This window comes from Poecile atricapillus, chromosome 17, assembly GCF_030490865.1.
Source record: "Poecile atricapillus isolate bPoeAtr1 chromosome 17, bPoeAtr1.hap1, whole genome shotgun sequence".
Classification (NCBI taxonomy): Eukaryota; Metazoa; Chordata; class Aves; order Passeriformes; family Paridae; genus Poecile; species Poecile atricapillus.
In genome coordinates this window covers 726469-753762 of record NC_081265.1, presented here as the reverse complement: position 1 = coordinate 753762, position 27294 = coordinate 726469, and the positions used below count along the sequence as shown (strand labels likewise).

Genomic DNA, 27294 nt, shown 5'->3' with positions numbered 1-27294 from the left:
CCATCAGCTCTCCTTTTAGTAGGGAGATTAGTGATGTTGCTCCTTTCTCTTCTGCTCCAGCATGGATTTACCTGGTTTAGTAAGTCCTTTTGTGCAGTCAGAAGTTGTCATGTGAGGACAGTAACTTCTGCTGCTCACATCCATGAATTGTTCAGGAAATCCAAGTATCCTCTTGGAACTGTTATTGCTGGAGCGGCCTCGGCAACCACTGGTAAAGGGAAAATCCAAAAAGCCTGATTGTGGCTGCATGCACTGGAGTAAATGAGGATAAACGAGGATAAATCCTGCTCTATCCTTTTATTCTCATCTGTTCCTGTGCTCTTTCATCTTCTCATCAAAGACCTGTGGCTCTTGGCTTAGCTTCACAAAACGAATTATTCTGTGAGCACTGACCCTTGCTTTCCTTTTGGTGTGGGTGACTTCTTTTTCCATTGGCTTCCCATAAAGGCAGCCCCTTTAACTGCACCAAGGTAAATATTCTTGAGAAATCAATGTTCAGCTGGCACTTGGAATTGTTTAACTAAGAAACAGTAGAACTTTTTCATGTGGGAACATATTTTATAATTTACTCTTGATTAGTAAATCTGTCCAGGAAGTCCAAGTATTTGCATGTCATCTCCTTGTTCAGTTAGGCCAGAGGGAATTCACACTGTTCAAAAGCCACAAGCAGACTTGAAATGATTTGCAAATACTGAATAATGCTGAGCGCTCCACAATTCCTTTGACAGAATTCTGTCCTGGTTAATAAAAGGGTTTTGCCCATGTGTAGTGGTAGTGAAGTGGCAGGAATCACAGGATGGTTTGGGTTAGGAGGGACCTTAAAAATCATCTCCTGAAAAGGTAAAGGGAGGACACTAAAGATCCTCCCTGCCATGGGCAAGCAGGTTGCTCAGAGCCCCTTCCAGCTTGGCCTTGAACATTTCCAGGGATGGAGAAATGGGGAAAGGGGAATTTCAGGGTTATGCAGCTCCCTTAGAACGAGTCCGTGTCTCACCTGGTGCTCCTGTGCTCTCTCTCAGGCTATTTGTGCTTGTACATGGAGAAGGACGAGCTCCTGGGGACCACTCTGATCCTGGCCTGGGTGCCCAACTCGCGCATCCAGCGGCAGGATGAGGAAGCCCTGCGCTACATCACCCCCGAGAGCTCCCCCGTGCGCAAAGCGCCCCGAAAGCGCGGCCGCCACGCCCAGGGCTTCGGCATCGGCCGGCCCGCGTCCCCCCCGGAGCAGAGAGCGGCGCTGAGCCTCCGGGGGGACGAGATCCTGACGGTGGCACAGCTGGTGAGGGATGCAGCCCCCTCCTCGGAAGGGGAGAGGCCGAGCAGCCGCCGGTCCCCGCAGCCCCCCCGCAGCGACTCGGGGACCCTCTCCACCGTCAGCTCCCAGGAGGAGCAGAACAGGTCGGAGGGCACGGAGGAGGGCCTGGACTGCAGGGAGGACGAGGGCTCCTTGGAGCTGTCTGCTGACGATGTGAGCAGGGACAGCACCTTTGACTCTGATTCTGATGCCTTCTCTTCCCCCTTCTGCCTCTCTCCCATCAGCGAAGCCCTGGGGAAAAGCAGCAGTTCTGTGTTCCTGGACAGTGAAAGCAGGTGAGTGCATCCTTTCTCTGCTTTCTGGGCACCTGGTGCTGAGCTTGAAGATGCTGAAGGAAGTTGAGAAACTTCACAGTGGCATTGAGCTCAATGTCCTGTCTTGCTTCAGACTCCTATGGAATTTACAGGAATCTCTCAGCCAGTTCTGCTTCTGCTCCATGCACCCTGGCCCCAAACATCCCAGGCTGTGTATGTTCTTTCAGGTGAACAGGAGCTCTGGAAGCAGCATTGCTAAATTAAACGGGTCCTTTGTTGGCCTAATTGGCTCTGCTGAGGATCTGAGCTTGTTGCTTCTCGTGCAGAGCCACATCAAAGGGCCTGGCTGACTTCCTGGGCCGTGGGCACCTCTCTGGGCCCTGTGTTGACACCAAACCTGCGTGTGGGAACTTGTTTTGCTGCTGTTCACAACGTGGTCTCACTTCATACAGATAAATATCAATTCTTGCATGTTTAAGCTGGGTATTTCAGTCAGTGCTTCTCAGTGTCACCTGCAGTAAACTCCACACGGGGAAAGAGGGCACCTTGGCCAGGGAATAACGAGCAGGTGGACACCTGTACAGCTCCCTGTTTCCATACTCAGTGGTTCTGACCTTCTGGGCCCTGCCCTGTTGGTGTGTTACTCCTCTCCCTCTCAGAGAGGATGGATGTGCTGCGTTCCTGAAGCACCATGAGTTAGGCTAAACTCAGCTTTGAAACTACACCTGAAGTGAGGAAAAACGAGAAATGAGTTCTCCTTTGTGCATGTCAGCAATGCACAGACTGCACTGACAGCTGAAGAGATTTTGCCTCTATTTTACGGGCTAATCTCAAGTGCAGAGAATGCCAGTAAGAACGAGGTTTGTGAGGAAGTATTCTAATGGATTCAATTCTCTCTGGGTATTTTAAAACCCTTCTGTGAGGTGATGTCAGACTTTGTATCAGCTTTGCATTCAGGATGTGCCTGGGGTTTGCTGGGCTTGAGCTCTGCAGCACCTGTGCAGTGAGGTGGGTGGTGGCTGTCCCATCCCATCCCATCCCATCCCATCCCATCCCATCCCATCCCATCCCATCCCATCCCATCCCATCCCATCCCATCCCATCCCATCCCATCCCATCCCATCCCATCCCAAGTGATCAAGTCCAGCCTTTGCCAGATCAGTGGGTGAGAGGAACGCCAGTGACCACGAGTGAAATGTGTGTAGCCTGGCATCTCCTGTCCTCCTCGAGGGATTGTGAGGCTCAGGGCTCAGGAATGTGTTCTTACCCCACTGTAGTGGCTGGAAGTGGGAAGAGCAAGGGACATGTTTGGAATAACATCCTGGCCACTGAAAAGCAGGAGGCTGAGCTCATCCTGGGGAAACCCCAGTCCTGGCATGGGCCACGGCCCACGTGCTGTCCCAGGAATGCTGTGGGCTTGGATTGCTCCCACAAGGAGCTGGTGCAGGAGGGTCCCAGGCAGAGTCCAGTGAGTCAGGAGTGTTGTGGTTTAACTGTGCTGCAACAGTTATGCTCTGAGCTGCAAATAGTGTCAGGAAAGGAAGGAAATATGGTTTATTGCATCTTCCCTGCCTTGTCTGTGAATTCCTGTGGCATTTCCCTGCCCTCTGCCGGCTTTTCCTCACTGCTGCTGGAGCCCAGACAGCTCCAGCCAGGCAGAGCCGGCTCTGCACACACAGCTCAGGGCCTTGCTTGGTTTTGCTTTTTCTCGTCTTTTTTAACTCCTGTGGTGCCAGTCTGAAGCCTCACACAGTGCACGTGACACTCATAATTGGCAGCAGATTAATAAAACAGAGCTTTTGTTGTTTGGGACTTTTGACTTGAAAGGGTTTTGTCCAGTGTGTGCATTTTTTGTGCCAATTTGTTCTTCCCCATTGAGCCGCCTTGCATGGAATCTGCAGGATCTTACAAGCTGTCGAGTGGGAGACTTTGCATAGAATCCTTTGCAAAAGTCTGGTCAAAAAGCATCTCGTGTTTCCTGCTTTCATCTCAGCATTCTGGGGGACGGGAGATGCTGTTTCAGAAGTCACTACAAACATGGGAACAGCTTCCTTGTTTCTTAAGGGTTTGTTTTGGTTTGGGTTTTTCTGCTGGCTGCTTCCCCTCTGAGCCAGAATTGGAGTGGGAACAAAGTTTGTGCTGCTGGCAGATTGTTTGAGCTCTCTTCCCTCCCCACCTCCCAGTCACCACCTCCTCTCTGCCAGGAGGAATGACTGTTTCTGGTTGTTTCCCTCTGCACTGGGGAGTTGCTGCAAAGACAGCTCTGCTCTTCCCTGTGGTTGTTGCAGAAGCTGAAGGAATATGTTGCATTTCAGTCCAGCCAGTTTCCTGTGTGATTAGATATCCCCAGAGATGGAGATACAGGTCACTGTGGAAGAACTGGGAGGTACAGGTACACTTGGATCAGATGAGATCAGGGGCTGGGCGAGCTGCTTGACAGAATTTGTGTGTCACCAGGAGTCACGAGTCCCATCTGCCTCTCGGAGTGTCCCTGAGGAGGTGGCCTGGCCACCAACTCTGCAGTGAGTGCAGGAGGAGAGAGGGAGGTGGGCTAGGGAGCCCTGGAGTTGCACAACGAGTAAATCAGTTGTAAGTCACCAGCTCGCCTGGTAGAACATAAGGAAATAAAAGCATGTCCATTGTTTTTTCCCTCTTTGCTTCTCAGTTTGAGAGGCTGCCAGGGGTCCCATGCAGCAATCAATGCATCCTCCTCCCATTTACACAATTCCTTGGGCTGGCAGCAAAGGGAGCGTCCCAGCACCAGCATGCACACTCTTGCTTCTCTCTTTAGACCATCCTGGCACACTGCTGCAGGGTGTCCTCATCTCTCAAGGAAAGGTGGCCTTACTGTCCTGGGATTTGTGTCCTCCTTAACTTTGGGGATCCCTTACTGCTCCCAGCACATGGCTCCTGCAGGAGGCAGCGGGTGTGGGGAACGCCTGCATTGATGGCAGCTTTGTGAGGGTCCGTGTTTCTGTGGACAAGGAGGGATTCTGGAAATAAAATCATTCCTTTCTGTCCCTTCTCTCCCCTGTCCCCATTGTTTGTTGGCTGTCAGGAAACATTTGCCTTGTGGCCTGAAGGACACAAGTTCAGGGCATTTGCTCTCTGTGCCCAGCTCTGGCTCGCTGCCGCCCTGGGAAATTCCTCTGCTTCCATTTTCCCCATCAGTAAATTGAAACTAAAAAGCTTTTGTTACATCCAGGCAACCAAACTGCATCTGACACCTCTGTAATGTCCATCCACTGATGCTGCTGGAGTTATTGAACAGACCGTGACATCAGATCTATACAGTCGGTTGTGGAAGCACTTAGTGCTCTGTCAGTGGGGTTTGGTTTGGGGTGGGGGTTTGTGCTGTGCCAGAGTGATCCCTGGATTACAGGAGCTTTCATGGCTGCTCAGGCTGCTGGAGGCTTTTCACTCCTCAACTGCGATTGCTGATATCTGACAAGCACCACAGCAAACCAAAAAACAACCAAAGAGGAGATACAAATGGTGGCATTGGTTCCTTCACTCATTTCACCCTGGGATGTTGGCCAATACAGTGGAAATTTGGACTGAGGAGCCTCAGTGTTGGAATTGTGTGAGTGGAGCTTGGGGCAACATCTGGCCAGAGGCTGGAGCTCCATGAGCGGCCCCACAGGTGCTGGGACAGAGGCCAGCAGTGCTCCCACAGCTCAAACTGGAAAGGACGAGCAGAAGCGACGTGGTGAAGGTGGAATCAATGCAGGAAGGAAACATCTTTCATGAGACATTGATCGTTTAGGCAGCCAGTAATAAAAATAACAAAACACTGTCATAAAGGAGCTGGATGATGGTGAGTTCTCATGTTCTTCAGCAGACATGAATTCATATGGCAGATCGATCACAGACAGCCCAGGCAAAGCTCACAGCACAGGGAAGAACTCCTTTGGCGTCGCAGTTGATGCAATTTTTACGGATGTGTTGCACATCCTGTTGTTAAGCCGCTTCCCAGGAGCTCATCAGTAAATGAGCTGCTCTGGGAGCGGGTGGGAGCAGTGCAGGCATTGCATCATCTTGTTTTGGCAGCTCACCTGGAGGGCTGAGAGCCGTTCTGACCTCTGCAGCAAAAACAGGAGACAAAATTATAAGGGAAATGAGTTGAAATTAGTGTGAACTGGCAGGAGCTCTGGAATCATCAAGAGATTGGGAATTCATTGCTGTTGTAACAGAAGTGATTATATTGGAACCAGGGGAATTGGTCATAGGCTTTAAAATCTCCTGTAACTTCTTGCAGCATCTCAATTTTGAATGATTTCAGCCCTGGGGAGGAGCGAGGGGGTTACCTGGTCCAGGCTTCAGTTCCCCACGACTTGCCTGAACTGGTGCCACTTATGATGTAAGACAGCGAATCTCCTAATTCCATTTGTACCCAAACCCGTGCCTGGGGAAAAACATCCATAAATCCTTCTTCCATCAAGAGGATAGTCCTTTATCCCTTCTGTTTGTGCTGTGGGGTCAGTGTAAGCTTCCCTAAGGCAGGGGTGGTCTGTGTGGAGCCGGGCACCGGGAAGGGGATCCAGCCTGAGCCATCAGCAGCACTGTGTAATCAATTAAAGTTGTTCCCGGCTGCAAAGCTGAGAAGGTTGGACAGATCCAAGAGATTGCAGAGGCATACGGCTCTATCTTGCTTTATATAAATATTTGAACAGCAAGAACATTAATTATAGCAGGTTTGTTTCTTCCCTCTGTTGGGTTGCTGCCAGATCTCGTTGGAAGAAAATAGTGACAGCTAACTTGGGATGGGGAATTGCGGCAGAGGGGGTCGGTGGAGCTCTTTATTTGGGATGTCTGGGAGGGAGTGAGAGCGGGTGGTCCCCAGGATGCCCCAGGAGGGGACGGGGAGGGTTCCCTGTGCCCCCGGCCTGGGGGACACCGGGCACGTTCAGTCTGCCCAGGACAGTGGGGAAGGCCTGAACTGCTGCTTCGGGCACAGCTCTGTGGGCAGGGCCGTCCTGCTTTTGTGTAGAGCCGTGGATTGTGGCTGCCGTGGCTTTTTCGTGGTCTGTGGCCGTGGGTCGCTACCATGGCCGGTGCCTGTGACCGTGACGGTGGCTGTGGCCATGAGCACGGCTGGTGCCTGTGACCGTGCCCGTGACCGTGACCGTGACCGTGACCGTGCCCGTGACCGTGACCGTGACCGTGACTGTGACCGTGACCGTGATCGTGACTGTAACCGTGTCCATGGCCGTGACCGTGACCGTGACCGTGACCGTGTCCATGGCCGTGCCCGTGACCGTGACCGTGACCGTGACCGTGTCCATGGCCGTGTCCATGGCCGTGCCCGTGCCCGTGGCCGGAGCCGTGGCCGGAGCGGGGCCAGGGCCGGGGCCGGTCGGTGGCGCGGCGGGGCCGCCAGGGGGCGCGCTGTGCCCAGCGGTGCCCCCCGGGACCCCCGTGCTGCCCCCCCCATCCCCTCAGAGCGGCCGAGGCGGGAGATCCCGGAGCCGTGCGATGGTGGGGAGATCCCGGAGCCGTGCGATGATGGGGTGATCCCGGAGCCGTGCGATGGTGGGGTGATCCCGGAGCCCTGCAATGGTGGGGAGATCCCGGAGCCCTGCAATGGTGGAGTGATCCCGGAGCCCTGCAATGGTGGGGTGATCCCGGAGCCCTGCAATGCTTGGGGTGATCCCGGAGCCCTGCAATGCCTGGGGTGATCCCGGAGCCCTGCAATGCCTGGGGTGATCCCGGAGCCCTGCAATGCTTGGGGTGATCCCGGAGCCCTGCAATGGTGGGGTGATCCCGGAGCCCTGCAATGCTTGGGGTGCCAGGGGACATTAAACCTCAGCCAGCGCCACCCCTGCTGTGGCAGGGACACCTTCCACTGCCCCAGGCTGCTGCCAGCCCCTGACATTGAGCATTTACAGGGATCCAGGAGCAGCCACAGCTTCTCTGGGCACCCTGTGCCAGGGCCCCCCCACCCTCATAGGGAAGGATTTCTTCCTAATAACTGATCTAAATGAACTCTCAGTTTGAAACCAATCCCCTGTGTCCTGGCACTCCATCCCTTGTCAGTGGTCTCTCTCCACATTTCATGTCAGCTCTTCCAGGCCCTGCAAGGCCACAGTGAGGTCACCCCAAAGCTTCTCCTCTCCAGGCTGAGCATTCCCAGCTCTCCCAGCAGAGCTGCTCCATCCCTCTGCTGATCCTGGAGCCTCCTCTGGGCTGTGCAGCAGCTCCAGGTGCTCCCTGTGCTGCTCCCTGTGCAGGTGGGCTCTCAATGCCCCCTGCCCTGCTGCCCACGCTGCCTCAGCCCGGCTCAGGGGGGTTCTGCTCCCATTAGCCTGGGCCAGGAGCAGCTCTCGCCCACCAGCACCCCCCAGTCCTTCTCCCCAGGGCTGCTTTCACCTTTTCCCTGGATATTCTTGCATTTCTTCTGTTATTTATTTATACAATCGCAACGCCCAGAAATCTGAATGGAGAGCAGAGATAAATGGCACTGGCAGGTATCCACATCTTTGTGAGGGAAGAATTGCGTTAAGTGAATCAAAATAAAGAGCATGTCCCCTCCAAAGCACCACAGTATATGCAAATAAATCTGCACGGCCTCTGTCTCCTTGGCTCGGGCCTCGCAATTATCCCAGCATTAGGCATTTACAATAACTCTGGAACATGCTTTTAGGCAGCGCTCCTCTTTCCTCTCCCTTTTCTGCTACTTGAAGCAAGCTCTTCCCTTGGGAACTCTGCATTGTCTTGTGGAAACAGTGAAATCCTCCCTGGGTGGTGCTGGCTCAGCTCACGCTGGGGCAGCAGCAGAGTCCGGGGACTTGGTTAACTTTGCCACTAAAATGTCCCCCTGAAATTCCCAGTTCACTGCTTAGAGCCAGGAATATAAGAACAAAGGTAATCGGCAGGTCTTTCAAGGGAGCAGCGGTTTGAAGGCTTGATTATAATTAGCATAATTAGGAGAGAATTTTATTTTTGCATGGATTGAACTGAAAGGAAAAAAAGAAAAATAATCCATTGATTTAAAAAATAAAATAAACATGGGAAAAAAAGGTCTCCTTCTCCAGGCTGGAATGGACTGAAAAGCAAACATTCTTTTTCGGGCTTTGCTGAGAAATCACTTTTTCCATCTAAGGAATTTTTTTTTTTTTTTAAGTGTTGCATTTCGATTGATTTATTAATGAGTGTAAGCCCAGGCATGAGGTGCCCCTTCTCCGAATGGATTGTATAAATCCACCACTGAGCTTCTGGAACATTTTCCTCCCTTAAGCTGGAGGTAACATTTGCATCCTTGAGCAGTGTCCGCTCGGCTCTAAGTGATTTGTTGTGTTTGGCTGCTCGGAGCTGTGTGTATTTTATTCCTAAGCATCAAACTGCTCATTCTACCCCTTCTCTCTCCCTGCACCAAGAAGTCAGAGAAAAGCAGAAAAACCTCACTTGGGTTTATCTGAGCAGCTCCACCTGTGCAAGTGTCAGTTATGAAAGCGGATTGCTTGTCTCCTAGCTGGAGGTAGACATAGATCACATTGCAGACTTTGGGGAAAAGAGATTAAAACACCCGTTAGTTCACTACAAACCTCTGCTTATTTTTTCGCCTTTCCAATGTACAATCAAAATAACTCAAGAACTCTGGGTTTGTTTTGTTTTCCTTTTGCTCTAACTCTCAGCGCTGGGGGGACCCTTCGGAGGTGGCAGGGCTGTTTTTTAATGCCCCTTGCTGGCTGGAATCGCTCGGCTTCCCCTCCGGCCTCGAGGGCTCGGAGGGATGAATTCAGAGCAACAAAGCCCGCAGTGTGGTGAGGCTTTCACCCCTCTCTGGGGCAGGACGGTGTGTGCCCCCATCACCAGTGCCTGGGAGGATGGAGATCCGTGTTCCACCTCTGCCAGGTACTGGGGAGCTCTGGGAAGGCGGGCAGGGCGCTGGGAACAAGGCTTGCAATAGCCCCGTAAAGCAGAACAAATCGGTTTGATCTTTATTTCTCAAGGACAAACCAATTACGCCCGTCAGAAGGCAAAGCTGCATAATCGGGTTTCGGCGAGTCCCTCGCCGTGTTACAGTGGTTTATTTGTCAGGCTGGCGTTGGCAGAGCTGATGTTAATTCCCAGCCCCGTCCCTGACGGTGAACTTGCTGTTTCAGCCCAAGGTCAGGGGTGCCTGTTGGTTGAACACGGCTCGTGGCCACGGACCCTCTGCCCGGGCCGAGGTGAGAGAAGGACTCCGGCACTTTTCAGATGTAAACAGCCTGTTCCTTGGATGTTGTTAATAACAGGAATGCGAGGAGTGACTAACAACAATGCGCTGACTTGGACGAGCGCTTGGATCTGCTTCCCGGTGCCCTGCTTGAAAGGATACAATTATTTTTCGTAACTGTTTATTTTCCCTTTACAACAAGCTAAGCGAAGCAAGTTTGTCAGAGGCAGAGTGCTCCTAATTTGGTCTCCAGTGACCTCTGCGGCTGTGATTGGCAGCCCGGTGTCAGGGAGGAACTTGTGCCTGTGAGATAGAAATGAGCAGAACAAATGCCGTAGGACAGCTTGGGTTCCCCGGGGGACACGGGCTCAGAAAGGTGAAAGAAGTGCAATTACAGGAGGTTTTCAGCACAGAAAGTTAATTAGCTACTAAATAGCATTTAGTGCAGTTCAACGTGGGGAAATTTATGTTTTGAAAGCAAACAGATCAATGGAAAGCCTGTGGAACAAGCTCTTGGAAAGTCCATGTTGACATCCGTGTACTTTGTACTGTAACAGCCTGAGTAGTTTTTCCCAGGTTTCCCCAACTAATAGGAGGAATTGTTAGATTTGTTTCCCACGTGTTTGCAGATGCATAGAAGTGCTTCCACATGAGAATGTTTTGACATTTAATTCTAGAAATCCTGGCTAGGCTTTCTAAATCCAGGCTATCCAGCACCTTGTTCCCTGGTCACCATGGTCAGTGGGAATCAATTCTGTTTGGGTTCTCTGATGCACAGAAACGTCAGGTTCCAAATGTTTTCAGCCAAAGGATGGATTTAACACAATTCTTAGCCTGGTTACTCGTCGGTGCTGGTCAGAGTGCGACAGCAGCGTTTCCCTGTCCAGGCTGGCTCTGTGTGGACACACTCTGTGGGAAGCTGGTGCTGTCCTGTGAGTGTCCTTCCAGCCCTGCTCTGCAGAGCGAGCAGAGACATTTCAACATCTCTTTTTTAATCCTAAATTACCAATCTGGTTTCCTTTGCATGTCTTTCATGTCACTGAAGTCAGCACCTTTCACAGTCTATGATATATGTATAGTGTCAAGGACACTTCTTTATCAGAACAATGGATTTGGGTTCCAGATGCTCAATATTACCTCACTCTGTACAGCCACTGCACTAAATTTTTAGGCATTTCAGGATAGCTTTGAACTTTTATTGGCAGATTATTTGTTTGAAGCTGTCTGTCTTAGCAGCTGATGCTGCCAGGAGCTGTTTCACCTTGCTGGGAAGAAGAGGAACCCAGAAGGTCAGTGCCTGTGGGGAATAGTGGAGAAACAGAGAAATGCTAACCCCTGGGGAGGAAAAGGGGCATGTAATTCCCATTACATGGATGCTCATACATTATGATGATACTCATTGTCTGTAAATGATGGTCCCAAGCCGGCGTGCAGGAATGCTGGGGCTGTGGGAGCTGTTATTAGTGACAGCGTGCGTTAGCGCCGGGGTGATGGAGAGCCTGCTCCAGCAGCAGGGTTTGGCTCTCTGGGAGTCAGGTGGTGAACGCTGACAGCTTGGGTAGCTGCCACATCAGGGCTGCAGCCTTCAGCCCCTTTCTCTCTCGTAATTATATTTGTCACATCACATCGTAAAATGAGTTATTAGGTCTTTGTTGCTGAAATTGGCTTCCCAGGTAATCAGGGCAGGTCTCTGGAACAGAAATAATAATTGGGTTTAGATCTCTCTGTGCCGTAGGTGTGTTCCAGGGCTTTGGAACAGGGAGTTGGGTCCCACTGCTGCAGGTTGAGTCTCACCTGCAGTGTCTGAGCTCCTCAGCCGGGCGAGTGAGAGGTCCCATGGGGTGGGAGGGGGATGGAGGCTCCTTGGGGCTACAAAGGCTCGAGGAATGTGGATTTGGTTGGCTGCTGTAGCTGATTGTTGAGTGGAGAAAATACATCAGCCCCTGGTCTTGCTCCCCAGCAGGAATGGGATGTGTTTTGAGACAAGAGTGGTGGGACTCAGCCTAGGGCAGAAGGCTGAAGTGGAATCAGAATTGTTTGGGTTGGAAAAGCCCTCAGAGATCATGGAGTCCAATCGTTCCCCCAGCACTGTGCTGCCCCATGTCCCCAAGTGCCACATCCACATGGCTCTCACATCCCTTCAGGGGTGAGGACTCCACCACTGCCCTGGGTAACTTGTACCAATGTCTGACAGCCCTTTCCATGAAGAATTTTTCCCCAATATCCAACCTGGCACAACTTCAAGCTGTTTGCTTCTGTCCTGTCCCTTGTTCCCTGGGAGCAGAGCCCGACCCCCAGCTGGCTGCACTCTTCTGTCAGGGAATGAGAAGGTCCCCCCTGAGCCTCCTTTTCTCCAGGCTGAGCCCTTTCCCACCTCCCTCAGCTGCTCCTGGTGCTCCAGCCCCTTCCTCAGCTCTGTTCCCTTTCCTGGACACGCTCCAGCCCCTCCATGACTTTCTGGAGCTGAACATATGAACACAGCCTGGAGTTTCCTGACCCAGGTTTTCTAATCCTTGTTTTTTTTTCCCTGTCCCTTTTATTCCTGTGGCCCACTGCACTTGTTGTTTTGCTGACCAGTGCTGTGTACTAGCTGGTGCTCTGTTTTTCCTGGATCCCACAACCCAAAGTCTCTCTGGAATGTTCCTCTGGCTATTTGTGTTGCAATGCTTCAACTCCTGCTTTTACGGGGTGCTCTGGGATAAATTCCTCATCCAACAGATAGAATAGTCTGACAAACAATAAACTTCCCCTGCATTTGTCTGTCTTGAGTGCCTGGTTAGAAGACTCCCCAAGCCCCACAAAATTAGCAGAGATCATACTGCTTCTTGTTGCTGACCTATAGAACGATCTCAATATTTAAGTTTTATTTAAAAGTAATCTAGATATTAGAGTATTTTCAATTTTATTTTCAATCAATATGTACAGGAAAATGTAATTTTAGACAGTGTGGGTTTTTTCCAAATTTCCCCAGTGACTCAGTGAGCACCAGCACGAGATGGTTCTGTCTCTGATGTGTCCTGAGTGTGAATGTTTGTGTCCATTGACCCCTGTGAAGGGCAGGGAGGGCACAGGTGTCTCTTTCGGATTTCACCCTCTGCATCAATGAGAACATGGGAATTTCCCCGGGGCTGCACAGGCCGAGGCACTCTGCTTACCCTTGGTGCTTCCTGCTGCCTGGAAGGGGTGAAGCCACTGACACAAGATGTTTCTGTGCCTGTGGGATGCGTGTGCGAGCTTGTCACCGGTGGCTGGGTGGGAACTGTAAACATTTGTCTTGGAGAAGCATTTCCGGAGGTTCCCCCCGTGCCAGGACTGTGCCCGGGCTCTGCTGCCCGCAGGTCTCAGCTGGCTGCTGCTGCTGCATCCGGGGCAGATTTGGGGTTTGGAGCACGGAGAGCTGCAGCTGGAGATGCTGTGCTGCGCTGAGGAGCTACAGAATGCCCAGCATCAAAGCCACCCTGCCCAGCTCTACTGGGAACTCATTTCTTGGCAGTTCTCTGGACATTTCTGCTGGTCATTGCAGATGATGTTCTTGAGGAACTGGCATGTGGACCTCTGTGACCAGGACCTGCATGGTCCTCACACCAATCCATCCTCCAGCCCTTTGCCGTACTGACCAGCTCATCTTTTTAAGAGGTTTAGAAAATGAGTTGCCTCTGCTTAGTCTTTGAGTTAGTTTGAGTCATCTCTTCCAGGAAAATCCTGTGTAACCAGCTGTGGCTGTTACGAAGTGTTGCTCCATAAATACCAGCTGCTCCTAGCAGGCAGTCCAGCCCAAGTGTCTTGTACCAGGACTCCTGTTGCATTTGTGTAAATGTTAGATACTTTTAGGAAGTGTTACGTTTTGCCACTTTATCAGAAAGTGGCAAATCATGGAAAAATTCCCGAGGCAGGGGATGGTGTACAGCTGTGCCTGTGGTCAGAGGTATCCTGGTGTCTAACCTGGAGTGAGTTTGGGTGTGTGGTGTGATCCCTGCTGGTGTGATCCCTTCTGGGATCCCTTCTGAGTCCTCATGCTCCAAATGGCCTGAATGTGAGTTCTGCTTTGCTGCTTTCTTTCCAAAAACTGGAGCAGCAGAACTTCCCAGAGAGCCACGAAGCTGCTCCTTTATCTGGAGTCAAGCAGCCTTGGTCTCACCCAGGCAGAGCCACGGGAGCAGCAAGGGGCTGGGGGGTGTGAGTGGTGCACTGGAACTGGGCTTGGTTGGAAATGTGCCCACCTCACCGGTGTGTCCCAAGCGCTGTCCCTCGGTGTGTCCCAAGTGCTGTCCCTCAGTGTGTCCCCAGCGCTGTCCCTCGGTGTGTCCCAAGCTCTGTCCCTCGGTGTGTCCCAGGCGCTGTCCCTCGGAATGCGCTGCCCATGAGGCTGGGAATGTGCTGTCCCTCGGTGTGTCCCAAGCTCTGTCCCTCGGTGTGTCCCAAGCTCTGTCCCTCGGTGTGTCCCAAGCTCTGTCCCTCGGTGTGTCCCAAGTGCTGTCCCTCAGTGTGTCCCAGGTGCTGTCCCTCGGTGTGTCCCAAGCGCTGTCCCTCGGTGTGTCCCAAGCTCTGTCCCTCGGTGTGTCCCAAGCGCTGTCCCTCGTTGTGTCCCAAGCTCTGTCCCTCAGTGTGTCTCAAGCGCTGTCCCTCGGTGTGTCCCAGGCGCTGTCCCTCGGAATGCGCTGCCCATGAGGCTGGGAATGTGCTGTCCCTCGGTGTGTCCCAAGCGCTGTCCCTCGGAATGCGCTGCCCATGAGGCTGGGAATGTGCTGTCCCTCGGTGTGTCCCAAGCGCTGTCCCTCGGAATGCGCTGCCCATGAGGCTGCTCCCTCTGGAAGAGGCCCTGGAGCCGGGCGCGGGAGGCACAGGGATGTGAAGTGCATGCTGAGTGTGTGATTTCCAGCGTTCAGTGCCCACATTGTTGGATAAGAGGATTAGAAAACACCACATAAAGTGGCCTTGCAGGGGGCTGCTTTGTACCTGCTCCGGGCCTTGTCTGGCAAACCCCGATTTCACAGCAGAGCCCATTCAGAGCCCGCGCCGAGATTGTTCACGTGCATTGGCCTTTTTACGAGCCAAGGGGTCACAGTTTCACATTCACTTAATTCCCAAAGCACTGATATTTTTTCTTTTGGGATGGGGGCTGGTGGGGACGTGGGGGCTTTTTGAGTCTGAACTCAGTTTGCATTTAAAGCTGGAGATTTGGGGTGGATTGGGAAAGGGTTGGGTTCACTTTCTCTGCTTTGCAGTGGGTTGAAGAGCTCAGGTGTGGTTTCCCAATCCTTAACTCTCCCAAGTTTCAAGACTGCAGATGGAAATCATTTGTCTGGAGTTTATAGACGTGAATCCAGGCTTGGTAGGTCCACATGCAGAGGTGTAATGAGAAACTAAAGTTCAGGAGAAACACCTTTGGATCTTGTTGGTCGAAGAGGGAATTTCCCAGATGAGATCCCAGGTCCATGGTGCTGTTGGAATGTGCTCATTCCTCCTGTCCCCGTCCTGGTGTGGAGCTGGATCTGGACACTGAGGGCATTGCTTGAGCTTCTTCATTTTGCCTCCTCAGAAGTTGGTGTTTTGAGGAATGGGTTTGGCTCTCCCCATTTCTGCATGCAAGAACATTAGGAAAAGGCCAAAACCAGGATGCTTTTGGGAATGGTAGAGAATTAATTTCAATAAAAATAATCTAGTTGGTGAATGAATGCCCATTTCAGAACTCTGACTAAAGGTTTTTAACGTGGAGCATCTGTGGTTGTTGTGTGCACCCACAGCCTCCTGTGGCTGATGGGGTTTTTGTCCCCACGCTCTGTCCACAGGGACACATGTGACAATCGCATGACCTGCTCCACCAGCTCTGCCTCCAGCCTGGACACCAGTGCCCAGTTCCAGGAGAACAATGGGCAAACGCAGAGCACCAGATGGGATGAACAGCAGAAGGTATTTGCCCTCGAGCAGGTGTGTGGTGTCTTCAGAGTAGACTTGGGACAAATGAGATCCCTTCGCCTTTTCTTCAGGTACTGGATCCTTTCGTGTGAGCTGTGTGTGAGCTGTGAGTGAGCTGTGAAGTGTGTGTGAGCTGTGTGTGAGCTGTGAGCTCTGTGTGAGCTGTGAATTGTATGTAAATTGTGTGTGAGCTGTGTGTGAGCTGTGAGTGAGCTGTGTGTGAGCTGTGAGCTGTGTGTGAGCTGTGTGTGAGCTGTGAGCTGTGTGTGAGCTGTGTGTGAGCTGTGTGTGAGCTGTGAGCTGTGTGTGAGCTGTGTGTGAGCTGTGTGTGAGCTGTGAGCTGTGTGTGAGCTGTGTGTGAGCTGTGAGCTGTGTGTGAGCTGTGTGTGAGCTGTGTGTGAGCTGTGAGCTGTGTGTGAGCTGTGTGTGAGCTGTGAGCTGTGTGTGAGCTGTGTGTGAGCTGTGTGTGAGCTGTGAGCTGTGTGTGAGCTGTGTGTGAGCTGTGAGCTCTGTGTGAGCTGTGAATTGTGTGTGAATTATGTGTGAGCTGTGTGTGAGCTGTGAGTGAGCTGTGAAGTGTGTGTGAGCTGTGTGTGAGCTGTGAGCTGTGTGTGAGCTGTGAGCTGTGTGTGAGCTGTGAGCTGTGTGTGAGCTGTGTGTGAGCTGTGAGCTGTGTGTGAGCTGTGAGTGAGCTGTGTGTGAGCTGTGAGCTGTGAGCTGTGTGTGAGCTGTGTGTGAGCTGTGAGCTGTGTGTGAGCTGTGAGCTGTGAGCTGTGTGTGAGCTGTGTGTGAGCTGTGAGCTGTGTGTGAGCTGTGTGTGAGCTGTGTGTGAGCTGTGTGTGAGCTCTGAGCTCTGTGTGAGCTGTGTGTGAGCTGTGTGTGAGCTGTGTGTGAGCTGTGAGCTGTGTGTGAGCTGTGTGTGAGCTGTGAGCTGTGTGTGACCTGTGAATTGTATGTAAATTGTGTGTGAGCTGTGTGTGAGCTGTGTGTGAGCTCTGAGCTCTGTGTGAGCTGTGTGTGAGCTCTGAGCTCTGTGTGAGCTGTGTGTGAGCTGTGCATGCTCCATGTCAGGGCTCTGGGTGGGGGTGATTTCTGCAATCCTACCTGGAAGCCTTTCCAGAACAATTGTCTCCAGGAAAGTGTCAGCCTTCCCAAGGAGAGCCTCTGAATTACAGTTACAGAACCGAAAGGATTTTATTTTTAGTAAAGGTTGCTCTTAGCTGTCATACCATAAATGCTTCAAATAACCTGGGGATATGAAAAACATCTTTATCTCTGGTACCTTTTCCTTTGCCTGCCCCTCACCAGGCTCCTCTAGAGTCTTGCTGCTCTCAGCCTCTTACAGTTATCTTTCAAATTATTACAAATTTTTTTTTCAAATTATTGCAAAAACATTTTTACTCTCTTTTTGCTTTCCCTCCCTGCTTCTTTGGACAAAGCTGTGAGTGAGCAAGTCTGAGCATCCCTAGGAGCTGACTTTGTGTACTGCCTTCATGTTTCTGGGGCAGACTTCCTGTGGTGTTTTTTTCTCCAGGGAAGACAAATTTTAATTCCTTCGTGTGAAGGAAGGGTAAAAATAGTGCTGTTACCAGGCACAAGTGGAGAAAATTGTCACTATGACCATGTCATACAATTATAAAATGTCTCAAGTGGAAGTGACCCATAAGGATCAGTGAGTCCCAGAGGTGTTAAGCTGCCTCTGTGCCCTGTTTTAAGGGGCAGCTTGGTGTTGCACTCTGTGACTTGCTTTGCACTGTCTGTCCCAAGGGTCTGTGTCCCTGCTGGTCCCTCCTTGTGCTGGGTGGCCTCCACAGCTGTTTCTCCCTTGTTCCCACAGTGATGAGGCGTGTACCTGTGGGCAGCTGGTGGTGGCCAGCAGGGAGAGCCAGTACAAGATCTTCCATTTCCACCACGGTGGGCTGGATAAACTGTCCGAGGTGTTTCAGCAATGGAAGTACTGCACAGAGACCCACCTCAAGGACCAGGTACCTGAGCCAGGCTGCTGGGGCCAGGTGTTTCACACTCGGGGTGGTGTGTTGGAGAAAGGAGGCTTTGAGTTCATGTCAGCAGGTCAGGCAGGAAGCTGCCAGGTGCAGGATGGAAATGAAAGCTGGACTCAAGGTCTCTCTTGGACTTGTCTGTCTCCATCCATTCCTGTTCTACCTGTGGAATATGGGGGAAGATCATCCAGAAGACTTACTTAGGTAGTGGTTTTGCTAGACCTGACAGGTGGGCACTGTCCTTTAGGCACAGAAGGTGTCTGGAAATCTGCAGATAGGAAATCGTGTCAGAGCCTTTCATCCATCTTGTGACGCATAACATTCCGTTTGGAGGATGTTTTGACAAGGCATCTTGCCATATTTTGTTCAATCTACATACAAATGTGATAAGAGCTCTTTAATTATCTGTTTAAGATATTGTATGTGCTTATTAGAAACAGTGATTTTTAAATTTCCATCCTTCCCACAGAGCCCCCCGCTGCTTTTCTTATTACGGTCGCATGGGCTCACTTTTTGCTTTGAACAACCTTTGATTTTTAAATTAAATGTCAGCTGCAGCCTTGCACTGGGATCCTGAGTGCCCTCAGAGAGCCTGGCAGTGCAGTTCCCCTCTCTCCTAACAGCAATCCCTTTGTATATGGCCAATCATATGTAATTTATTGCAGGCATTCCTGGCAGGGGCAAGTTTTGCTGTAAGCAGCATTAATTCAGTTCCAGGTCAGGGATAAGATTGGAGGAGGAATCAAAACTAATTTTTTTTTAAAGATGAATCTGTTTTGTGGTGGATTTTAATTATTCTAATCACTCTTGTTATTGTAATGGTTGGAATTTAAAAAAAAACCAAACAAAACCTCTCCAAGTGCAACTCCGCAGTGCTTAATCCTACATGAACCATGCAGAGGTTTCCCTGCTCTGGGTTTCACGCTGTGCTGCTTTCCCTGGCTCCTGCTGCAGTTGTGGTTTGTTCTGCCCCGTTCAGCAGCTTGCAGATGAGAAAACCTGCATGCAGTTCTCCATCCGCCGCCCCAAGCTGCCCTCCTCGGAAACCCACCCCGAGGAGAACTCGTACCGGCGCCTGGACGTGTCCACCTGGCTGCACCACCTCAACGAGGCCGGCCAGGTGGAGGAGGAGTACAAGCTGAGGAAGGTGAGGGGCTCCCCTCTGTTCTCTCCCGTGCTGAGGGCGAGTCCCCGGGGGGAACTGCAGGAGTTTGTGTTCCTGTCAGGGACAAGGGCTGGGCTTCTGGGAGGATGGAGACCGCTGAGTGAAGCCATGGCTGCAGATCTCGCTGTGGGGCTGGATCCCCACCTGGACATGTTCCTGTATCACCTGCTCTAGGTGACCCTGCCTGGGTGAGGGAGGTTGGACTGGACATCTCCAGAGGTCCCTTCCAACCCCACCAATTCTGTGATTCTGTGCTGGTGGAGCATTCCTCTGACCGAGGAGCTGTCCCACTTCTGCTGCGGTTTGGAATCCATAAACCAAAGTGCCCAGTGCCTGCTGTGTGTGCAGAATGTGTGACCGAGTCACAGAGAACACTGGAGATTGCTGAAAGGACTGAGATGGTTGAAACAGCTGAGATTGTATGAGCTGAGGTTGCTGTGTGAAATACCAGGGCTGAGGGGAGCACTGGGCCCTGAGAGAGAAGTTTGCAGTGCAGTGCAGTCTCCAGGATTTGGGATTAAGCCGTGACATGAGAACGACACGTTAATCATAGAGCCTCTCCGGGGGTGGTTATTGACATTGAAATGAGCCTGATTTGTGTCTGGTCTGGGAATAGAGGGCCAGCACTTTCCCTCTAAACATGTGCAAATTGCAGGAGCTTGAATCAAGGCGTCACTTGTCAGGAAAGAACTGCAGAGGCACCAAAGCACAGCAGCGGGCAGTTGCTTGTTGCTGTTTTTGGGAATGCTAAAACTACACCAGCCATAACTTTTGCTCCTTTTTCCAGGCCATTTTCTTTGGTGGGATTGATATTTCCATCCGTGGGGAGGTGTGGCCCTTTCTGCTGCACTACTACAGCTACGAGTCCACCTCTGAAGAGAGGGAGGCACTGAGGCTGCAGAAGAGGAAAGAGTACTTTGAGATCCAGGAGAAAAGGTAACAGAGCATCATCATCCTCCCCTGCTCATTTTCCTTGGGCTGGCCATCACAGTCTCTGCACCCTTTCCGTCAGGAAAGGCTGGAGTAGAGGAATGGGAGGGATGGGGAAGGAGGAGTGTTGGGCACTGCTGGTGTCCTGAGGCTCTGGAGCCAGTGCCACAGAGCTCAGACATTTCCTTACCTGGGCTCTGGAAACAGCCTCGTCAGGACCACGCAGGGAAACCTCCCAGGCAAGACTTGGGTTAGAACAGCGAAGGTGAAATTGGGAATTTATATTTCTTTATAAATAAAATGTACATGAAAATGAGGGATGGAAAGGGTTATGTAATTCCAGAAGGTTGTTTGTGCAAGGATTGTTTGTTAAATGGAGGTGAGTACATTGAAGCTGGAGGGGCACAGTACTGTTAATAACCAGGAGTCAATGAAACCAGTGGTGAGTTCTGGTGTGCTGAGTTCCAAGGAGCAGTGGAGAACACAGTCTGATGCTTCTGAAGTGTTTGTTGCAGCAAACACATCGTGTCATCCCTTATAACCCAGGAGGCTCCTTCCAGTAATCCCTTGGGACAGACAATCCGCTGTACTGGCCAGACCTGCCGGTCTGTTTTTCAGGTGCTGAGGAAACTCGGTACAGGAATAGTTTTCTCTGCAAACTAAGACTGAAATGAGGCTTTTTGTTCATTGTGGCACTCGCATTCCTCTCTTGGCAACCCTGTGCTGTTGCTGTGTGGTTTCCAGGCTGTCCATGGCCCCAGATGAGCAGAAGGATTTCTGGCGCCAGGTGCAGTTCACGGTGGACAAGGATGTCGTGAGGACCGACCGCAGCAACCAGTTCTTCCGAGGGGAGGACAACCCAAATGTGGAGACCATGAGGTGAATGAAGTGTCTGATTCCAGTGTCCTAAAAGCCACATCCTGCTCAATGTAGAGACAAGTTGGTCAGCCCCCAGCCCAGGCTGCCTGGGAATGCTGCACAGCACCCACCGTGCATCTGGAACCACGGGATGCAACAGCAGAGCCTTCCCCAGTGCTCCCACTGCTGCTGTAGCTCCTTTCTCAATCCTGTAACCCTGCTGCCATCCCTGAGCTTCCCTGCTGCCATCCCTGAGCTTCCCTGCTGCCATCCCTGAGCTTCCCTGCTGCCATCCCTGAGCTTCCCTGCACACACAGCACACCAAAGGTGCTGTGTAGGGCTGGGGACATGTGCTTGGGTCTGTGGTTCTCCTGATGGGGTAAAGGACAAGAATAGAGTCTGTTCTGTAAGAGTGTGACTTGTAAAGGTGTGATCTCCAGAGCTGGGTTTCATCCAACAGCATGGCTTGGAGCTTTGTGCATGTCTTGGGCATCATCTCTCCCATGTGCCCTTCATTTCTGTCCTCTTAATCTTTTTAAATTCTCATTTTCTGTTTATGTTTTGCTGTCTGTGAATGCCAAACCTTTTCCTGAAGTTGGTGCCACAGTACTGGTGTTTGCAGCAGGGTTTCCCTGTCTGTATTATGGCACCTCACATGAGGCCCTGTGTCTTTGTCCCTGAGATGATGCTGTCACCTGCCCTCACCTGTCCCCTCTCCATTTCTGTCTCTGCTCCAGGAGAATCTTGCTGAACTATGCAGTATTTAACCCAACCATTGGATACTCCCAGGGCATGTCCGACCTGGTTGCCCCACTCCTGGCAGAGGTCCTGGATGAGTCGGATACTTTCTGGTGCTTTGTTGGATTGATGCAGAACACGATCTTCATCAGCTCCCCCCGGGATGAGGACATGGAGAAGCAGCTGGTGAGGCTGAGTGCTGGGCTCCCTCCAGCCCTGTTGTGGCATCTCCTCTCCCCAGTTCCTGGGCTGGGGGGGTTCCAGCATGCCAAAGCACACTCCAAACCTTGGGGTGATCCTTGGGGATGTCATGTGTGGGGCCAGGAGCTGGACTTTGATGTTCCTCGTGGGTCAGTTCCAACTCAGTATATTCTAGAGCTCTTTGATTCCATGGAAATACCTGGTGGGTAGAATTGATCCTGGGTGATTGAGGCACTCCAGAGGCAGTTATATCCATCCTTGTGAGAGAAGAGCTCTGCAGCTCTCCAGCTCTGCTCCACGGGGTGCTGAGGGCTGCCTGAGGCAGGGCCTCAGCCCAGGGCCTCTTTTGCAGCTGTACCTGCGCGAGCTGCTGCGGCTGATGCACCCCCGCTTCCACCAGCACCTGAGTGCCCTGGGAGAGGATGGGCTGCAGATGCTCTTCTGCCACCGCTGGATCCTGCTGTGCTTCAAGAGGGAGTTCCCGGAGGCCGAGGCGCTGCGCATGTGGGAGGCGTGCTGGGCTCACTACCAGGTGAGGCAGCTGCCACAGCCATGGCACATCCTGCCTGAGTCCTCCCCCCTCAGCACTGAGGATTTCCAGAAAGACTCTCAGCAAAGTAGCCAAAATAAGTCGGGTCTGTGACTATGGCAGAGGTTTATCCACGCAGCAGGAGGATGGAGCCCTGCTTGCCTCTCCTCCTCAGGGATGTCTGGGCTTCACAAGGAGGTGTTTCAGAAAATGCTGAGCACTCACTTCTGATGTTCAGGCTTCTCTTACACAGCTGGGAAATGTCTTCCCAAAATTCTGCTCTGTGGTGCAAACACTGGTGCAGACCTTGCTGCTGTGCTGGGAAGGAAAGAGGCTTTGGCTCAGCTGTGGTTCAGAAGTCACCGGTAACTCACGTTCTCACCACTGGGCAGAACTGAAGGGAGCAAAATCTCTCAGCTTGTGGAGGGTGGGAGGTGAAGCCAGAGCTCTGCCTCCACCTGCTGTACAGCAGCCCCTGTGTTCCCATTGCAGACAGACTATTTCCACCTCTTCATCTGCGTGGCCATCGTGGTGATTTATGGGGACGACGTCATCGAGCAGCAGCTGGCCACTGACCAGATGCTGCTGCATTTCGGCAACCTGGCCATGCACATGAACGGGGAGCTCGTACTCAGGAAGGTAAATGCCCAGGTGCCCATGTGGGACAAGAGATCAGTCAGAGTATTCAGAAAACCGGGGACTGCTGCTTCAGCTTTGCATCTCCTGTGTCCCTGTGGCTGCCTGGGAGGGATGCTGCTGTTTGCCTGAAGATTTGCAGCAGGAGGAGGAAGTTGTTGAGTGCTTGGGAGGTGACAGTGTGGTTGGGATAGCCCTTGTTTGGATAACCTGCTCAGGGAAGTGGAGACAGAGCTGTTGGTGTCACGGTGCAGTGACTGGGGCCATGGGATGAGCTGTGGAGTGTGGCAGCCCCTGTGACCTGTCCCCAGTGCCTCAGGTGACCCTCAGGTGTTTGGCAGGACACTCCTTTGCTGAAGCCCAGGCAGCCAAACAGGAGGATTGGGGGTGGGAGGTGACTTTTCCCTCTCTGTCCCTCTAGGCCAGGAGTCTGCTCTATCAGTTCCACCTGCTGCCCCGCATCCCCTGCAGCCTGCACGACCTCTGCAAGCTGTGTGGGACAGGCATGTGGGACAGTGGCTTCATCCCCGCCGTGGAGTGCTCTGGCCACCACCTGGAGTCCGAGAGCTGCCCGTACGGGGGGCTGGTGGAAGTGTCTTCTCCTAAACCAGGAAGTGAAGGCAAGAAAGGCCTGAAAACACGGGATGTCTTTGCCTTCCGAAAATAGCTGAGAGGAACAGGGTGCGACGGCGGAAGGGAAGGGCAGGAAGGATGTGCATAGGAAAAACTGCTGAAGAAAAGAATGGAGGAATAGCTTGTCAGGACTCCTGAGAAGACTGAAAGGTGTGGAATGGAAGAGGAGTTAAATTGCTCTGTAGGGGAAGGTCCATTGCATGGGTGATGGAACCTGAGAGAAAGGCATCGACCCAGGAACTGTGTTTGGATTTGATTTTGTTAGAAACAAGCTTTTCTAGGTTTTAACAAGGACTTTTTATTCTGCCTCTGGGACTGGACTGGTTAGCAAGCAGAACTTTGTTACTTGCTGGTGAGAAACGAGAGCCCTCGGGGGAGCCAAGGCCACCCCGAGGTGTTGGTGGCAGGTGGCAGCAGCAGAGCCAAGGCCACCGTCCCCTCACCCAGAGCACACCACACGCTCTCTGCTTCAACCAAAACGTGCAGCTTCGTGGCTCCTTTTCAAAGCCATAAAAGCCATTTTAATTATAATCTGCCAAAAATAAAACTGCAGACCGTTGGGATTGCAGGGAAGGTGTCTGCTTTGTCAGCAAGGAAGGACTGGTGACCTCGAAGTCTCTGGCCTTTTCTGGTTTTATAGGATACACTGGCTGGCATGATTTTTTCCCATTTTTACAGAAAATTGACTGCCCCAGGTCTCAGAGCACTGCTGCTCTGAGTCAGGGTATTTCACAGACACTGCCTAAAGTTTCCTTCTTCATGAGATATTGGGAAGGAATTCTTCCCTGGGAGGGTCTGGCACAGGGTGGCCAGAGAAGCTGTGGCTGCCCCTGGATCTCTGGAAGTGTCCAAGGGTAAGTTGGATGGGGCTTTGAGCAGCCTGGGACAGGGGAAGGTGTCCCTGCCATGGCAGGGGGTGGAATGGGATGAGCTTTAAGGTCCCTTTCAACCCAAACCATTCTGTGATTTTCTGACATTACAGCAAAGCTGTTTCTTTATGCTGACAACTGCAGACTTGAATACTTTAGTCTGTTGTTTCCAGTATGTTTCCCATTGTGTTTCCTTTGGCTCTCCTCAGTTACTGAATATTTACTGTCCCTGCCTGTCAGTGCCGCAGCCTGTGGCACATACACTCCGTGTGGGTTTCAGGCTCCTCAGTGCCAGAGGTGCTCCCTGTTCACATCCCAAAGTAAAAATGAAACTTGCCTTGTTGCAGCCGTTTTTGCTGAGCTCTGCCTGATAAAGGTTTCCCTCAGGGTGTTTTTGAAAGGACAGTGTTTCTCCCCATGTCTGCTACAAATTCTGCCAGCCACAAGTGGAGCTGAGGCCTTGAGCTCTGTTGCCAAAGGTTCTTACCAAATTCCGTGGCCTCCAAAGGCGTGTCCTGAGCCAGCGTTTGTGCCAGGCACAGCCAGGGGAGCAGTTCCCTTGTGGGGCTGGAAAAGGAGCCAAGGTGGCAGCGGGCTGTGCCTCCCTGCATCCCTGTGCAGCCTTCCCTGGCTTTCCTGCTCCCTCTCACTCCCTCCTGCCTGCTTCCCACACCGCTGTCCTGGGCAGGCTCCCTTCCCAGCCAGGAATGTTCGTGCCCTCAGCAGCACATGTGGAACCACCGTGCCCTCGGGCAGAGCTGGGTGGCTTCCTGCACCTGACAAACACATTTCTCTCAAGATCCTTCTGCAAAGCCTTACCCACAGCCCGTCCTGGAGCCCCGTTCCTGCTGGGAAGCGAGGCTGGAGCTCGGATGCTCCGTGTGAACCGGCACCAGCCACGAGCACGCGGCGTTCCTGAATGGAAGAAGCCTTGACCCAGGGAAGGCAACACGCCAAGGGCTGGCTGTTGAGTGGCAGAAGGACAGTTCAGCTCCCCATTTGTGTGCCTTTAGTCCAGAGGATGAGAACTTCCCTGGATGAGAGCAGTGGGGAAAGGGCTCAGAACGGCGCAGCTCCGGAAGGGCCCGAGGCTGCAGGTGTGAGCTGGGTTTTGGCAGGGGACACCTCGGGTAAGGGCTGGGGCTGCTTTGCTCTGGGGCAGGGACTTACTGGAGATCTATGACGTTTCAGTGATAATAAAAGTTTGTGTGAGGCTTTTGTGTGTCCATTGCTGTGCAGGCTGGGGACAGCAGACACTGTCCTCCAGCTTGAGCCACCCCTTTTGCAGGCACTCAGAGACGTGCTGGGTGCTGGGGCTGCATGGCTGTCCCCAGGCTCTGCTCCTGGGGACCTGTGGCAGCCCTCAGTGGCTCCATCAGTGGTTGAATTCAGGCCAGAAAAAGCACACAGCAGAGAATTCCAGAAGCATCTTCCTGCAGAGCGACTTGGTGGCACGGGGACAGGTGCCAGCTCCCCAGGGGGACAGCAGGACACTGCCTTCTGCCACCTGCCAGCCCCGTGTGGGACGGGCATGGCCGGGAGTGCTGCGAGGTGTGGGCAGCCCCTGCTGGGCTCCCGGGGTGCTGGGCACAGGGGAACAGCCCCTCCTCACCTCCCCACTGCCTGCCCTGGCCTGGGAGGCACCAGAAAACCCCTCCCAGAAGAGCCAGAGCTGGTTCTGCTGCAGCACTCGTTCCCAGCCAGTAAAAGACAATAGGAAGAGATGAAGTAGATAATTTGGAGTGTTATTTTTCCACTATTAAAATGTCATTCAGCAATGTGGAAATCACTCAGGATTCATTTAGTTAAAGACTCTGCACTGCAGCTTTCCAGCATGTGGAAGAAGCTGGGTCCTGTTGGAAGCAGGGCTCAGCTCTGGGTGTGCATCCCTGGTTGCCACCCTTGGCCACTCTGCCATACCCGGTGTGCCCTGAGCCTCCCTCTGCCTGCAGGACACTTCAGGTGGCTGTCCCTGTGCTCCCCATGGCCCTGGCACGCACTGACCCCGCTTTGGGACAGTCAGGGACACAAAGAGATGGAGCTGCTCCCCAGCAGCGCTCACATCCCAGTGACCCAATTCCAGTCTCAGCCTGTCCATCGACTTGTGGTGCCATTATTGAACTCCCAGTGGACATCCACAGCCAGCTGATAGCGCTGGGATAGCACTGGGAGCAACCTTGGGATTCCCCTGCAGAGCAGTGATGGAAACGAGTCACGCATGGGACAGGGCAGTGCATTTCAAAGGCCCTTCCGACCCATCCCCGAGATTTTCAACAAAAAAGCAGCCAAGCTTCGAGGAGGAAAGTGGATCCTAAGAACAGTGACCCTCACTGGCGTCTCCTCTGTCACTGCCCTGAGCGTCGCATTAGCGGCAGCTGAGCAGCCGAAAATAGCCCCTCGAGAAGGTAAATAGTCAGTGTAAGCCTCTTTAGCCTCTGCCTTGAGCTGACACATCCTCCTGCCTCCCGCTGCCGGGGGGAAGGGGAGCAGGGAGGAACAAAACCTGAGTTCTCTACGCTCCGTAATCCCGGCCAGATCCCCATCCACACCCAGAACCCTGAGGAGAAGAGACCCCAGACACCTCGAGATGGAGACTGGGCTGGTCCCAGGACACCTGGGCAGCTGCTGGGCACGGGGGGAGAGGGGAGAGGTGGCACTCGGTGTCCTGAGGCTGGGAGGGGCCCGGAGCTGTCCCACACCTGGGCGAGCAGGAGGGGGTCAATGGGTCAGCTTGTCCTTGGTGTTGAGCGCTGACCACACAGGTCTGGCCAAACTGCCCCTGGAGTTTGCTGCACTGGGAAATTGTCACCTGGGACTGGGGCAGGGGCAGGTGGAGGGGCTTGGTGCCACGTCCCAGGGCTGGGTGTGTTTGGATGTGGCTGTTTGGCTGTTCTGTCAAGGGACGCTGCCTGTCAAATGAAAAATTACAGCTCACAAGAACAAAGAGATTCACCTGAGTTATTGCAAGCACCAAAGAATTTCAAACCCAACGTAGCCTGTCCTCCTGGGCTGGCTGATTAATCCCTGGCTCGCTCCGCTTGGGCCATGAGAACAGACCAGTCCGGCCGGCTGGAGCTCACGGGCACGTCCTG

The 27294-nt window shown here is 52.6% G+C and overlaps 1 protein-coding gene across 6 annotated transcripts in view; it reads left to right on the top strand.

Moving 5' to 3' along the window:
• Nucleotides 1-25893, top strand: part of TBC1D16 (TBC1 domain family member 16) — a 32416-nt gene extending 6523 nt beyond the window's left edge. For 2 of the 6 annotated variants that reach the window (XM_058852421.1, XM_058852422.1), the window contains exons 3-12: nt 1020-1590; nt 15517-15714; nt 17481-17628; nt 18623-18790; nt 19596-19744; nt 20483-20617; nt 21334-21520; nt 21888-22067; nt 22557-22703; nt 23122-25893. In XM_058852421.1, coding sequence (XP_058708404.1) covers nt 1020-1590; nt 15517-15714; nt 17481-17628; nt 18623-18790; nt 19596-19744; nt 20483-20617; nt 21334-21520; nt 21888-22067; nt 22557-22703; nt 23122-23367 — 2129 coding nt within the window. In that variant the 3' untranslated portion in view covers nt 23368-25893. Of the gene's footprint in view, nt 1-1019; nt 1591-10501; nt 10660-15516; nt 15715-17480; nt 17629-18622; nt 18791-19595; nt 19745-20482; nt 20618-21333; nt 21521-21887; nt 22068-22556; nt 22704-23121 lie in introns of those variants that run through there. The other 4 variants (XR_009279053.1, XM_058852424.1, XM_058852423.1 and 1 more) reach the window with 4 other exon arrangements.
• The last annotated feature ends 1401 nt before the right edge of the window (nt 25894-27294 follow it).